Source organism: Opisthocomus hoazin, chromosome W, assembly GCF_030867145.1.
Source record: "Opisthocomus hoazin isolate bOpiHoa1 chromosome W, bOpiHoa1.hap1, whole genome shotgun sequence".
Taxonomy (NCBI): domain Eukaryota; kingdom Metazoa; phylum Chordata; class Aves; order Opisthocomiformes; family Opisthocomidae; genus Opisthocomus; species Opisthocomus hoazin.
The window spans coordinates 44,148,789-44,164,295 of NC_134453.1; the positions used below are offsets into that span (position 1 = coordinate 44,148,789).

Genomic DNA, 15,507 nt, shown 5'->3' on the forward strand with positions numbered 1-15,507 from the left:
GGTCCCCTGGGAGAGAGTCCTGAAGGGCAAAGGGGTCCAGGAAGGCTGGACATTCTTCAAGAAGGAAGTCTTAAAGGCACAGGAGCAGGCTGTCCCCATGTGCTGCAAGACGAGCCGACGGGGAAGATGACCAGCCTGGCTGAACAGGGAGCTCTTGCTGGGACTCAGGAAAGAAAGGAGGGTCTACCACCTATGGAAGAGAGGGCAGGCGACTCAAGGGGAGTAAGGGGTCTTGTTAGGTCATGCAGAGAGGAAATTAGAAATGTAAAAGCCCAGCTAGAACTGAGGCTGGCCACTGGTGTAAGGGACAACAAAAAAAGTTTTTACAAATACATCAACAACAAAAAGAGGGCCAAGGAGAGTCTCCATCCCTTACTGGATGCGAGGGGAAACATTGCCAACAAGGATGAGGAAAAGGCTGAGGTACTTAATGCCTTCTTTGCCTCAGTCTTTAATATTCAGACTGGTTATTCCCAGGGTAGTCAGCCCCCAGTGCTGGGAGATAGGGAAGGAGAGCAGAACAAACCTCCCATAATCCAGGAGGAAGCAGTTAACGACCTGCTATGCCACCTGGACACTCACAAGACTGTGGGGCTGGATGGGATCCATCCAAGAGTGCTGAGGGAACTGGCGAGGAGCTGGCCAAGCCACTCTCCATCATCTATCAGCAGTCCTGGCTAATCGGGGAGGTCCCAGTTGACTGCAGATTTGCCAATGTGACACCCACCTACAAGAAGGGCCGGAAGGAGGATCCAGGGAACTACAGGCCTATCAGCCTGACCTTGTTGCCAGGGAAGATTATGGAGGAGGTTATCTTGAGTGCGCTTCACCAGGCATGTGAAGGCCAACCAGGGGATCAGGCCCAGCCAGCATGGGTTCATGAAAGGCAGGTCCTACTTGACCAACCTGATCTCCTTCTATGACCAGGTGACCTCCCTCGTGGATGAGGGGGAGGCTGTGGATGTTGTCTACCTGGACTCTAGTAAGGCCTTTGACACTGTCTCCCACAGAATCCTCCTGGAGAAAGTAGCTGCCCATGGTTTGGATGGGTGTACTCTTCACTGAGTAAAGAACTTGCTGAATGGCCGAGCCCAGAGAGTGGTAGTGAATGGAGTTAAATCCAGCTGGTGGCCAGTCACGAGTGGTGTTCCCCTGGGCTCAGTTTTGGGTCCGGTCTTGTTTAACATCTTTATCAATGATCTGGATGAGGGGATTGAGTGCTCCCTCGGTAAGTTTGCAGATGACACCAAGCTGGGCGGGAGTGTCATTCTGCTTGAGGGTGGGAAGGCTCTGCAGAGGTATAGAATCATTGGATCATCATAGGTTGGAAAAGACCTCTAAGATCATCGAGTCCAACCATCCACCCAACACTACCATTCCTACTAAACCATATTCCGAAGTGCCACCTCTACACGGTTTTTGAACACCTCCAGGGATAGTGACTCCACCACTTACCTGGGCAGCCTGTTCCAATGCCTGACCACTCTTCCAGTGAAGAAATTTTTCCTAAAATCCCATATAATCCTCCCCTGATGCAGCATCAGGCCATTGGCTCTCATCCTATCGCTGGTTACCTGGGAGAAGAGACCAACACCCGCCTCGCTACAACCTCCTTTAAGGTAGTTGTAGAGAGCGATAAGGTCCCCCCTCAGCCTCCTCTTCTCCAGACTAAACAGCCCCAGTTCCCTCAGCCACTCCTCATGAGACTTGTTCTCTAGACCCTTCACCAGCCTCACCAGTGTCCAGTACAGGGGCACGATCACCTCCCTACTCCTGCTGGCCACTCTATTCCTGATACAAGCCAGGATGCCATTGGCCTTCTTGGCCACCTGGGCGCGCTGCTGGCTCATGTTCAGCTGGCTGTGGACCAACACCCCCCAGGTCCTTTTCCACTGGGCAGCTTTCCAGCCACTCCTCCCCAAGCCTGTAGTGTTGCATGGGATTGTTGTGACCCAAGTGCAGGACCCGGTATTTGGCCTTGTTGAACCTCATACAATTGACCTTGGCCCATCGATCCAGTCTGTCCAGGTAGGAAGGCTCTGCAGAAGGATCTGGACAGACTGGATTCACTCGGAAAAACTAAGACCAGACTATTGCCTGAGCTAATATAATACATTTGTACTCCTAAAGAAGTCGTAAATTCAGAGGATTTAATATAAGCTGTGAGTTTCCTTTGCTGAATATTGGTCCCATTAACATTGCCATAGCCTGGTTCTGTGTCCTGGTTTCGTCTGGGATAGACTTAATTTTCTTTTTGGTATCTGGTGTAATGCTGTGTTTTGGATTTGGCATGAGAATAGTGTTGATAACATACTGATGTTTTCAGTTGTTGCTCGGCAGTCAAGGATTTTTCAGCTTCTCGTGCTGGCCTTGCCTGTCCAGTGCATGAGAAGCTGGGAGGGGACACAGCTAGGACAGCTAACCCAAACTGGCCAAAGAGATATTCTATTACATATGACATCATGCTCAGTATATAAGCTGGGAGAGTTGGCCGGGGGGCATCGATTGATGCTCTGGGAAGAGCTGGGTATTGTTCATCGGGTGGTAAGCAATTGCATTTGTGCATCACTTGTTTTGTATGTATGATTATTATTTTTATTATGTCTTCCTTTGCTTTCCTATTAAACTCTCTATCTCAACCCACGAGTTTTTACTTTTTTCCCATTCTCGTCCCCATCCCACACAGGGGGAAGAAGGGGAGTGAGCGAGTGGCTGTCTGGTGCTTAGTTACCAGCTGGGGTTAAGCCACGATATCCTGCTAAAAATAATTGTCTGGGTTTGAGCTGACCAGACTAAACTATATGAGTTGTTCACCATCAACTGTATGATGGTGATAGGTTAGCACTGGAAGGCAGTGTCCTGTTGCTGTTTTGTGGGGAGGAATGAGAGGGTCATAGTGGAAATGATGAACCTTTCTTCTCTATAGCCTTATCCAGAGCCTGGGTGTAAATTTTTAATTATTACTGCTCAAAGATATTTCCAAGACTTCACAAAAGTTTTGCATGAGTGTGGTGGGTTGACCCTGGCTGGACGCCAGGTGCTCACCAAAGCCACTCTATCACTCCCCCTCCTCAACTAGACAGGGGAGAGAAAATATAACAGAAGACTCGTGGGTCGAGATAAGCACAGGGTGATCACTCACCAATTGTCATGATGGGCAAAACAGACTCGACTTGGGAAAATTAGTTTATTACCAATCAAATCAGAGCAGGATAATGAGAAATAAAACCAAACCTCAAAAAACACCTTCCACCCACCTCTCCTTACTTCCCGGGCTTGACTTTACTCACAAGTTTCTCTACCTCCTCCCCCTGAGCAGCGCAAGGGGACATGGAATGGGAGTTGCGGTCAGTGCATCACACGTTGGTTCTGTTGCTCCTTCCTACTCAGGGGGAGGACTCCTCACACACTTCCCCTGCTCCAGCATGGGGTCCCTCCCACGGGAGACAGTCCTCCACGAACTTCTCCAACATGACTCCTTCCCACAGGCTGCAGTTCTTCACGAACTGCTCTACCATGGGTCCCCCACGGAGTCACAAGTCCTGGCAACAAACCTGTTCCAACATGGGGTCCTCTCTCCATGGGGCCCCAGGTCCTGCCAGGAGCCTGCTCCAGTGCAGGCTTCCCACAGGCTCACACTCTGCACCCGCTCTGGCATGGGGTCCTTCATGGGCTGCAAGGGGACAGCCTGCCTCACCATGGTCTTCATCACAAGCTGCAGGGCAATCTCTGCTCCAGCGCCTGGAGCACCTCCTCCCCCTCCTTCTTCACTGACTTTAGTGTCTGCAGAGTTATTTATCTCACATAATCTCACTCCTGTCTCCTGCTGCAATTGCCATTACGCAGGTTTTTCCCCCTTCTTAAACATGTTATCACAAAGGCACTGCCACAGTTGCTGATTGGCTCGGCCTTGGCCAATGGTGGGTCCGTCTTGGAGCTGGCTGGCACTGGCCCTATCAGATATAGGGGAAGTTTCTAGCAGCTTCTCACAGAAGCCACCCCTGTAGCTCTCCTGCTACCAAAACCTTGCCACTCAAACCCAGTACAAACACTGATAACTTAAGTTTCTGAAAAGTATTAAGAAATGAAAAGGCCATGGCTTTAGTACTGTCATTGATCACTGCTACAGAACTGTGATGGTTTTGAGGTTTTGCAGGTAGAAAAACGTTCATTTTGCTTAGAGGTAAGGATCTAAGTACAGCTTGGTATTTCTATCAGTTTGCCATTGCTGCCTACGTTGAGGGTTAGTCAAAATGTTTGATTTAGCCTGGTTATTTGCTTTGCTACTGCTTCCTAAACCTTTTTTCTGTACCAATAGCTAGCCTAGGAACTCTTACAATAGGGGGGATTTATCTGCTATTTCTGCAGATATTTATGCTTGCTTGCTTCCGTTTGTCAAATTTTTATAAGATGACTAGGAAGAGAGGGAATGGAGAGTTTCTATTCTTCACTTGTATTGATAGGGGTGAGAATATCGTAACATATGTGTATAAGGTGATTGTAAAGTGATGGTTTTGCATACATTTGTGTTATCTTACTGCTGTATTTGCAGCAATATTTTCTGCATACTCTAATCAGTAGGAGATAAGCCAGATGATACACAATGTATGACAGAACTTATTTACACAAATAATAGCCTTTTCAAACTTCTCCATTAGTTCTGAGTTCTACAGTAATGGACTGACTTCCCAAAAAAAGTTTTGCCTGTAAGGTGAATTCTAATCGTTTGAGGAGCGGCAATAAAAATTAAAGAAACACCGAGTGAAGAATTGGTGTATCAGCATTATGACTCTACTTTCTTCTTTTGTTTTTGAGATGTGTGTGAAGATTGTCTTCCTCAAATCACTTGTTCCTATTTCAGTTTGTCATAACGCTCATTCGTGTTTACACGAACATGTTTACATTTCAGATTTTGATACCAACTCCAGAAAATGCACCGGAAATTAGGGACATTGCCTTCAACAACTCTCTGCAGATTGATTTGGCTTTTATGCTTTAGCATTTGCAGCTTGGTTTTGCTTTATATGCTAGACAAGGTTTATGCCAGCCTAATTGGTTGCTGGCATTCCTGAATTTCAAAACTGCTGTATTCAGCTGTGTACTAGAAAAATATAATGGAATACTGTTTGTGGAGACCAAGAGGTAATTATAAAGATGTATATGTGCTTTCTGGCAGTCCAATAACATGTAAACTTTTAGTAACACAAAGAATTTTGAGGACCAAATTATATGGGTATATTGCCAGTTTAAATATAGTGTAAATTTTCTATTTAAACTGAGAATATTTGGAAGATGGACATAACTTTTATTTTTGTTAGTGTTTTTTTTGTTCAATCCTGACTTTCTTGGCCAGGGAGCAGTCTGGCACAGAGATGGAAGATTTATTGTGATTCTTTTGGTACGGCATGCTGGCGTGCTGTGTTTGTGAGAAGATTCAGTATTTTCTATTTATTCATCAGCCTGCTTTGATCTCCTTTCACTTGTTATGGCAAAGATTAAAACTTTTTTTAATTATTTGTTCTACTCGGTTGTGGAGTCCTGGCTGGACGAGAGGGGACATAGTTTGGTGCGTTGAGCAACCCAGGTTCCGATCCGGAAGTGAACCTTGGGAGCGGCTGACACGGAACCCTACTGGGAAGGCAGAGCGACGAGCTTGGGACACTGGAGCAGGGGGAACGTCACCGTTTCCTGCCACACTGTCACTTCCTTTCTGCCATGTTGTTGTTTCCTGCCACAGTACTGTTTTCACTTCGAGATGCAGCTCTGCACCAATCACAACGAGTTGCAGTAGTTTTGCCTATATATGGGTTGGGGGTTTAACCATTCAGATGCTGTAATAGTTTTGCTATATAAACCTTGTTTTTGCTGACTAATAAAGGTGAACGATCATACTCATATTGGGGTCACATCATTACAACGGATCCGTAACCCATGCCAACATTTGGTAGCAGAGGATGGACAGTTTCCCTGCAGGAGTCCCTCGGTCTGCGGTGAGCAGCTAGAGAGGGGGCGTGGGAACAATGGCTGGGAGGGTCCTGCCAGGGTGCGAATGCGCAGGGCAGACACGGACGGCCGACTCCCAGGAATTTTCGAGCCACACTGGGGCTGCCTGGCGCAGCTAAATTTTAACATGGAGGCCGTGGTCACAGGCATGGAGGTGGATGCTGCGGCAACGTTGCTCGTCGGTATGCTCTCTAAGAGAGGAATAGACGCAACGGCAAAGCAACTCATGAAGTTGATTAAACTGGGGCAACGATGGGGTCACTTTGCGGATACCCCGCTACTGTTTTCCGTCTCGGAATGGCAAGAGTTAGGAGAGACGATGTGGGAAAGGACAATAACCGCGGAGGAAAAGGAGGAAAAGGAGATAAAAGCCGTCCACGAGCTCTGGCGAAGAGTATTACAGACCTTAAAAGCCATGAAAGCTGAACGAGAGGTGGCGTGTGCTGCAGCTCAGATGCTAGCTCCGGAGCCCGGGAAAGATCACGCGCCTAAGCCTGGGACATTAGCACGGGTTTTCGGGCTACCTGCCGTTAGAGGGATGACTGGGATCACTTGTAACACAATTGCCGAGATTCGAGCGAGTGCGGAGCGTGATTCCGGTCTGGGCACAGAGGGGGGGGCCCACCGGAAGTTGCCGCTAGAGAGATCAACTCGAAATGCGAGCCGGACGCGGTAGTACGACCGCCCCCGGGGAGAGGGGAGGAGTCGGGCGCAGAAGTGCGACTGTCTTTCGGAAGAGGGGAGGAGCGGCTGCCTTCCGGAAGAGGGGAGGAGCGGCTAGTACCACCCCCAGAGGGGGAGGGAGAAGGGGCGCGGCTTACAACATCGGCCCCTCCTGGGGCGCGGCCTGCAACATCGGCCCCTCCTCTCTATCCACCCCTGCCATCTTCCAGCGAGGCGTCTCCACTCCCGACGCCCTCTGATGGCGGCCAGAACAAATTGCAAGAAAAAAAAGCGTGCGATCTTTTGCAGTCAGTTTTGCAGAGTCTTCAAGACATGAGCTCGCAGTTCCAGCATATGTCAATCATTGCCAACCCCCCCCACCGGGAAAATGAGGCTTCCTCTCCAAGATGTTTAGCTGGGCCTCCAGCACCGATCACACCTGCCCGCTGGAGCGGTGTTATAAGAGATGCCATCCTAGATGGACAGTGGAACGTTGCCACCATTATGAGAGATACACAAGCCTTAGCCTGTCCTGTGGTACAGGTTAATGGATCACAATCGTAAGTACGGGTGTTTGGCCGGAGGAGTGGCCGCTAAGTGTTCCCACAATGGCTATCGCAGGTGTGGGGGGACACTCCACTCCCATGATGAGCCAATACCCTGTGCAAATAACCTTTCCTGAAAGGCAGGAGGTCAGTTTAAAGGTCTATGTCATGCAGCTGCCTGAAACTCTTTCAGCCCTAATTGGGCGCGACGTTTTGAGTCAAATTGGAGTTGTACTAACTACTACCCCTTTTTAGTTATGGGCACTGGCGAGCAGTCGCCCAACCCACCGCTAACCTGGCTTTCCAACAAACCCATGTGGATTGACCAGTGGCCCATGACGGAAGAGCGACTGCAAATAACAAGGCAATTGGTAGCAGAACAACTCGCTGCAGGCCACATCAAGCCTTCAGTCAGCCCATGGAATACCCTCATTTTCGTCATTCCGAAAAAGAGCGGCAAATGGCACCTCTTACACGACCTACGTAAGATTAATGAGCAAATGCAACCCATGGGAGCCGTACAACCTGGAATGCTATCACCTGCTATGCTTCCGTCGGGTTGGCACATGATCACTGTTGACCTAAAAGACTATTTTTTCACTATACCTTTACATCCGCGAGACACTCAATGGTTTGCCTTTTCGATACCGGTAACCAACAAAGCAGCACCTTCAGAGCGATATGAGTGGGTTGTCTTGCCACAAGGCATGAGAAACTCACCCACGCTGTGTCAACTTTATGTGGCTTGGGCCTTAGCTCCACTCAGGGAGCAATGGCCGAATACAATCATTTATCATTATATGGATGACATCCTCTGCTGTCAACAGGAAGCGTTCAATGACGATTCCTTGACACAGCTGAGTACTGTTTTAGCCAGCAAGGGCCTTGTTATTGCCCCAGAAAAAGTTCAGTGATCTGCACCATGGAAGTATTTGGGGTGGCGCATCTCCGACGCTAAGATCCAACCACAAAAGGTGGAATTAGCGACAAATTTGCGCACATTGACTGATGTACAGACATTACTTGGAGATATCCAGTGGGTGCGCACTGTGCTGGTATTTCCAATGCTGACATTGCACCTTTGACATTACTACTACGTGGCTCACATCCCAGCACAGCAGTCACCCTATCACAGACGCAGCAAGCAGCTTTGCAACACATTGTACAGAAGCTTCAAACAGCCTGGACTGCTAGGCGATTGCTAACCCTACCTGTTTCCTTGCTTATTTGTAACCCTGTAGAGTCACCGTATGCCCTTGTTTGTCAGTGGCAAAACAAGAAGGGGGAGACTCATTCCTGTACAGCATCGTTGAATAGTCCTGATTTTGCCACTGACAAGCCTATTAGGGGCGATGATCTATTTTACATACTAGAATGGGTGTTTTTAAGTGTGCAGCCGAAGACTAGTACACAGACAAGATCAGAAGCTGTGGGAGAGCTAATCAGAAAAGGTAGGATGAGGATAGTGGAAATAACAGGGGAAGAGCCGCAGGACATCAGTATACCGGTCAAAGCAGCAGATTTGGAATGGTGGTTGAGGCATGCTCTACCCATACAGGAAGCTCTGTTAGGCTATGGTGGGAGGATACATTCCCGACAGCCGAAAGGGAGATTGTGGCAGTTCTTGAAGTGTAATCTATGGCTTGAGAAGTCCAGAGTTCAGGAGAAGCCGCTTGCCGAAGGAATCACAGTGTATACAGATGCAGGTAGGAGGCTGCGTAAGGCAGTTTGTGTTTGGCAAGAAGGGGGCCAGTGGTGTTGTCATATGATACAAGGACAGGATGGAGATTCGCTACAAATTTTAGAGCTGACTGCCGTGGTCTGGGCTTTAACTAATTGGTTAAATGAACCTTTAAATGTTGTAACTGACTCCCTTTATGTAGCTGGGATAGTGCCTCGAATACCGGATGCCTTGCTTAGGGAGGCAGTCAATCCTAGATTAGGCAAGCTGTTTATCCAGTTGCGGACCGTACTGTCTCAACGGCCCGTACCTTGTTGTGTCATTCATGTACGTAGCCACCAATGGGATCTGGGACTAGGGCACGGCAATCAGATTGCTGACAACTTAGTCAGTCCCGCATGCCCTATGCCTCCAGTAGACAAGTTTCAGCAGGCCAGACAGAGTCATGAGAATTTTCACCAAAATGCAAGAGGTCTGCGAAGGCAATTTGGACTGACAGAGAATGAGGCTCGTTATATTGTACAGGCCTGTCCTAAGTGCGGAAACCAAGGACCAGGTATAGGCCAAGGGGTCAATCCAAAAGGGCTGCAGGCACTTGCACTGTGGCAGATGGACGTCACGCACTTCTCCGAATTTGGGCGACTGAAGTACATGCATGTCACAATAGACACCTTTTCGAAAATGATATGGGCCACTGCTTTACCTGGGGAGAAAGTGCAACATGTTTGTAAACATCTGCTTTCGTGTTTTGCAGTACTGGTGGTCCCTGAAGAAATTAAGATCGATAATGGACCTGCCTATGTCAGTCAAAAGCTGAGATCATTCTTGTTGACGTGGGGAATTAAGCACACCACGGGAATTGCGCATTCTCCGACAGGGCAAGGCCTCATAGAGCGCACTCATCGTGTGCTGAAAGACTACTTAGATAAACAGCGAGGAGTTGAAACAGAAGCGCAATCAAGGTTGCATCGAGTTCTTTTTACTTTAAACTGTTTGTGCCTTATGGGTGATCAGGAGGCACCGCCTGTTGTGGTGCATCACCAGAACTTAAAATTCAATAGTGCAATGACTTTACCGCGGTTTAAAGTGATCTATAGAGACCCGACTACTGGAGAATGGGCTGGACCCGTACCAGTGATATTTAACGGTCGAGGGTATATGTGTGTTTCCACAGATCGCGGTCCAGTCTGGGTGCCTAGCTGAGCCGTGAAGCCTGCTTTGAATCAGCAAGACAAGTTAGCCGAGGAGCAACAAGCAGACTCTCACGAGCAGAGCAATCAAGTGAAGTAACCTGAATAGAGGGAAGAGTATATGAGTGGTTACCAGGAGGTACTTGTCACCGATACCACCTGTGATGTTTTGTAAGATCTGTAAGCCTCGGGTTTTATGTAGTTGTTACACTTGCTAACCGTAGCGGTGGCGTCGAATATCGTTTGCGAAGCATCGGTGTAATCAGTGCCTTTAATAGGGCGCAGCGTAGCTCGCATTTTAATTGTTACAAAGCTCAAGACAAAAGGGAGCGATGCTTATCTCTGTAGCCGCTTGAAGTGGGTAAGGTTAGCAAGCCGGAGAGCTAAAACCGTAAGGGTAAGTAGTTCTTTTAATATAGCCAAAGTAAGTTAGTGCTTGCTGTTTGGACCGTCCTCAAAGCGGAGGGGGAAAGACGAGAGTGCGATGCTTACATCAGTGTTGAAGGGAATGGCAGGAAAACGAGTGGTTACCCTGTTAGCCGTACTCTTTACATGTTGTCAGATTATAGTAGGCGAAGAAACCCTTTACCGCATTGAGCCCCGACAAAATCTATGGGTTACCTGGGTGAACAAAACGGGCCAATCAGCATTTTGTTTGTCTCTTGCTTCCGCAACAGAACCTTTTCGCACCTGTCTAATAGGAGTACCTAGTTACAATGTTATTCATTTTGCTAATTATAGTGCAGGCAGATGTACAAAGGAGATTCAAGTGAGTAATTGCAGTGCAAATTTTTTGATGGATTGCTCACCTCGCTCTTTGGTAATCTGCCCGCTTGGCTTAACGGTTTAATTATAGAAATCTTGCACATATGTATCGTGTTACTTGCTGTTGGAATTATAATATGTATTTGCTTTAGCTGTCTTAAAAGGGCTCTCTCCAAGATGACGGAGCAAACCTGGCTTGCTCAAAAACAAGAAGGGGGAACTGTGGAGTCCTGGCTGGACGAGAGGGGACATAGTTTGGTGCGTTGAGCAACCCAGGTTCCGATCCGGAAGTGAGCCTTGGGAGCGGCTGACACGGAACCCTGCTGGGAAGGCAGAGCGACGAGCTCGGGACACTAGAGCAGGGGGAACGTCACCGTTTCCTGCCACACTGTCACTTCCTTCCTGCCACGTTGCTGTTTCCTGCCACAGTACTGTTTTCACTTCGAGATGCAGCTCTGCACCAATCACAACGAGTTGCAGTAGTTTTGCCTATATATGGGTTGGGGGTTTAACCATTCAGATGCTGTAATAGTTTTGCTATATAAACCTTGTTTTTGCTGACTAATAAAGGTGAACGATCATACTCATATTGGGGTCACATCATTACAACAGATCCGTAACCCACGCCAACACTCGGTGAGTCTGCTTCAGCCCAGCCACCAGCAGAATTTGGGCATGGTCCCAAGGGCAGGATATGTGCCTGCACAATGTTGTTTCGATGAGGGGAAATGGAGGAACACTTATGCGTGGAGGGGAGGGCACGGCTGTGATCTCTGCCTGCACATGTCCTGCTGGCAGTGCCTTGGTGAGGAATCTAGACCGTCCATGCAGTGCACACAGCTGGGGCGCCTGGGAGAATGATGCTTCAGAAGCACAAATGGAAGTGTTTATTCAGACAAAATACAGGTCAGGAAAATAAAAACTAGAAAATGCGAGAGGAAAGGAACCAACTGAAGGAAATGGGTAAGTTTGGTTTTTTGGGTTTTTCTGAAGTAAAAAAATCTACTTAATCTTCTTTAGTGGTGGACTGAATTTATGCTTTAGGCAATGAGAAGTGCGGAGGTTAGAAATGTGCATGTAATGTACTGTTGGCGGTGAGGTAAGCACCACAGATGTGAAAGCAGTGCTGCCCAGGGATGCTGACAGCTCTGTGAGTCCCCCCATGAGTTATGCTTTGCCTGAGTTTCAGTTAGTCTTTCTCTGCATGTTATATTGGAGTACACAGATTTGCTGTTACCTTCCATGACACTTCCCTGTAGCCTCTCTTTTTGCTTAATTTTAACTAGATGTGAATGTTTAGGCAGCCTTTGCAATAAAAGATATATTAACAATATACATCTGTTACTTACGCTGTCAGTTGATATAATTTGGGATACCATTTAAGGTTTTTCTTCCTTTCTGTCTCTCAGCAGGCCCTAAGAGGCTTAGAACTGTATAAAAACATTAACTTTGGAAAACTGTCAAATTGTGACTGAAATGGCTGAAACAGAAGTTTTGAAACAATCGATGGAGGAAAAAACTGGGGTGGATTTGGGAGGTTGGGAGAGTTAGGAAAGGAGAAGAGAAGATGCAAGGTGGAGACACAGACAAGAGCGGATGCGTAAGGACCATGTTGTGTTTCGCCCCTAAGCGGGTGCCCAGCAACAGCAGCATATGCACGGACTGCTCCAGGACAATCGGCTTGTGCTTTTGGAGCTGCAGGTGGCCCTTGGGATCCTGGGGGGTGGCTCAGGGTGGGTGTTGAAGTGTGATCTCTGGGAGGTGGCTCAGGGGAAGCATGCAGGTAGGATGTGCTGGCATTGGAGGAGTGGATTTATCTGACAGTGCTGCGGGAGGAGGTGTGCAATGTGGTGTATGGATGTGAGAATTACCAGACTGCACTCGTCCTGCAGAGCTGCTGGGCACCTGTGTCAGTCCACGGGCACGCACCCAGGTGAGCTTGGTGGGACTGAGGGTGGCCTGGTAGAGACACCTGCAGGGGTCATTGTGGGTGTGTGAGGGCTGCAGGCTGTAAGCTACAAACAAGTTAAAATTGTGTGGTTTTTCAGCGAGTTCATGGAATGATTAAGTGCAGTTTCAATGAAAATGCTTCTTGCTGGGTGCATAAAGCTTTACATTTCTATTTTTTTCCTTTGGGGAGATAACAAAACACTATTTAGATTTCCTTTTTTACTTTATTGCCTGTGTTTCCCTCTCAAATGCAATGGAGTAAGGGGTTGCTTGTTTGTGCTATGGATCATTAAAGGAGGGTGTTAGAGGAGCAGTAGCATTGCACTCGTGTTCTTCAGAAACCCCAATTCTTGGTATTCTTAGGGCAAAGCACAGATGTGAAATCAATGTGACATGCACTTTTGTGTCAGTGCATGGCTGCTCTGCTCTTCCAGTTGCTCCTTGCTACCATGTATAGGAAATAAGATAAAATATGACAGACAACATTAAAAAAATGCAGTACACTACATATTTGAGAAGGAAAATCCTTATTCCTACTGAAAGTTTACTGGTTTTATTGTACTTTATGGGGGCTCGCTGGCTTTGAATCTTTCACTGGAGAAGTCATACCAATGGCACCTTAACTCCAGCTTAACAGTCCGTGTTAGCAATTGTTTTAAAAATGATGATTTGTATTAAATTGCACGCAATTTAATTTTAGTTGAATTGCCAACTGATTGAATGTCCATAAGAAATGGATATCAGAATACAATTTCAGGGGGCTTCCCTCCTATGTCGGGACATTTAATGTTGTATCAGCCTAGAAGCAAACAAGCCTTTGTGGAGTGCACCTCAGGAAACATTCCCACCCGTGGGAGACTTTCAGAAAAGAGATTCTAAGTGGTGTGGCTTTCACATGGTATTTTATTTACTTACCACTCAGTTTTCTGTTCATTGAGTTTTTCACTTGTACACTGACTGTCCCATTAGAGCCTCTGCTAGTGGATCAAATCTGAGCCAGTTTGCAGTATATGGCCAAGAATCATCTTCTCTTTATCACTTTTTTTTTTAAAAAAAACCCAAACCTCTTCTTCCTGCCTCTATCTGTATTTATCAGTGCAGAGGTTAAACTAGCTTCTGGAAAATTTTTCCATCTGTTAATTGATCATTTGTGTTTCCTTTCTAGGCCGAATTCACCAAGCTATGGTAACATCCCTAAATGAAGATAATGAAAGTGTAACTGTTGAATGGATTGAAAATGGAGATACTAAAGGCAAAGAGGTAAACATAATATTTTAGAACTGTTCTCTTTGAAAAAAATGTGGAATCTACATGAATATTACTTTGGAATTTGCACTGGAAACAAAGAGAAAATACAAATATTAAATTACTTGATGATTCTTTGGTTACAGACTATTCTGAATGGGAGTTATTGGGCAAATGCTGGTTTCTGTTGTATTAAATTCGACTTCCTGAGCTCTGTGTCATAGCTTTTAAATAGAGCTTTTCATCTTTTGATATTGAACCAGATTACAAAGGCTGACCTTGTTACCCCTTTTTACAAGTAGAAAAATCACATTTTTGAGAGGGAGAATGACTTGCAGTTCAGACAGGAAACTAGTGGGAAAGCTGGATTCGAAATCTTTTTGTGTTTGTATTACTGAGGGATGTAAACTGCTAGTTTGTTTGGTTTTTTATTTTAGGCAATAATTTTCAAGCCTTGCTTTCCTTAAGAAACTGTGTCTGAGTGTGTCCCAGTTATGCTTTGCTATCCCCTCTTCCTGTAAATTTTGGACCATGTTAGCCAGTTTCAGCTGAGATTTGGAGAAGCAGCTCAGAAATAATTACACTTCACCAGGAAAAAAAAAGTTGTGAGAATGTCCTAATGATCTCATCAGCTGAGCTCATCCCTCTGGACACACAGAATGTGAGGACTTTGAAAGGTCCAGCTAGAGGAAATGGCAGTCTATAGAGACCAAAGCTATTTAAGATTTTTAGGAAACCAAGTTTCAATAGATCTGAAGCCAGCTATTTTTAAGATCCTGTCCCTTGCCCCCTTACATTTTGCAGTGTTTTGAATGAGGAACACTTACAAGGGAAAAAAATAGCACGATAAATTTAACATGGTTTCAGCTGTGCTTTTATTATTTGAGTGTTTGTAATTTGTCTGTTTCTTTTGCACTGTCTGGGAAATTTCAAATAATTGAGATCACTTTCTTCTTATGTTATAGAATGTGTTTCATGTTCTGCAGTAATTGTCAAATTAACACTGTTACTAGCTACTTCTGTTTTAATTCAAACACTTTACAAAATTATGAATATCTATTGGTCATTTTTAATTAATCCCTTTTCTGAAGGGTGTGTTTTTAAATAATATGAAGACCGAAGCTTGCGCTGTTTTTAGTGAACATGAAATAAGACCATTCAGGTTATAGAATTAACAAATTGTGGGATAAAACCACTAAATATATTTATTGTTTATTCTCAAACATAAAAATGCATTTTATATTATTTTACACAGATTGACTTGGAGAGCATATTTTCACTTAACCCAGATCTCGCACCTGATGAAGATATTGAACCTAGTCCAGAGACACCACCACCACCTACTCCAGCAGCCAAAGTAAACAAATTCGTGAAGGTTGGTAATACCTATGCAACATGTTTATATTAAACTTACAGTACTCCTATACATGTTGTTATGCTTGAATTTTTAAATCTAACTTTTGTG

General features: G+C 46.0%; 1 protein-coding gene across 3 annotated transcripts in view; it reads left to right on the forward strand.

Annotated features, from left to right (window-relative positions):
* The window catches only part of LOC142365452 (kinesin-like protein KIF2A), a 134,367-nt gene that overhangs the window by 34,618 nt on the left and 84,242 nt on the right, over nucleotides 1-15,507 (forward strand). For all 3 annotated transcript variants that reach the window (XM_075446283.1, XM_075446284.1, XM_075446285.1), the window contains exons 2-3: nucleotides 13,963-14,057; nucleotides 15,298-15,417. In XM_075446283.1, the coding sequence (XP_075302398.1) occupies nucleotides 13,963-14,057; nucleotides 15,298-15,417 (215 nt within the window). The remainder of the gene's footprint in view (nucleotides 1-13,962; nucleotides 14,058-15,297; nucleotides 15,418-15,507) is intronic.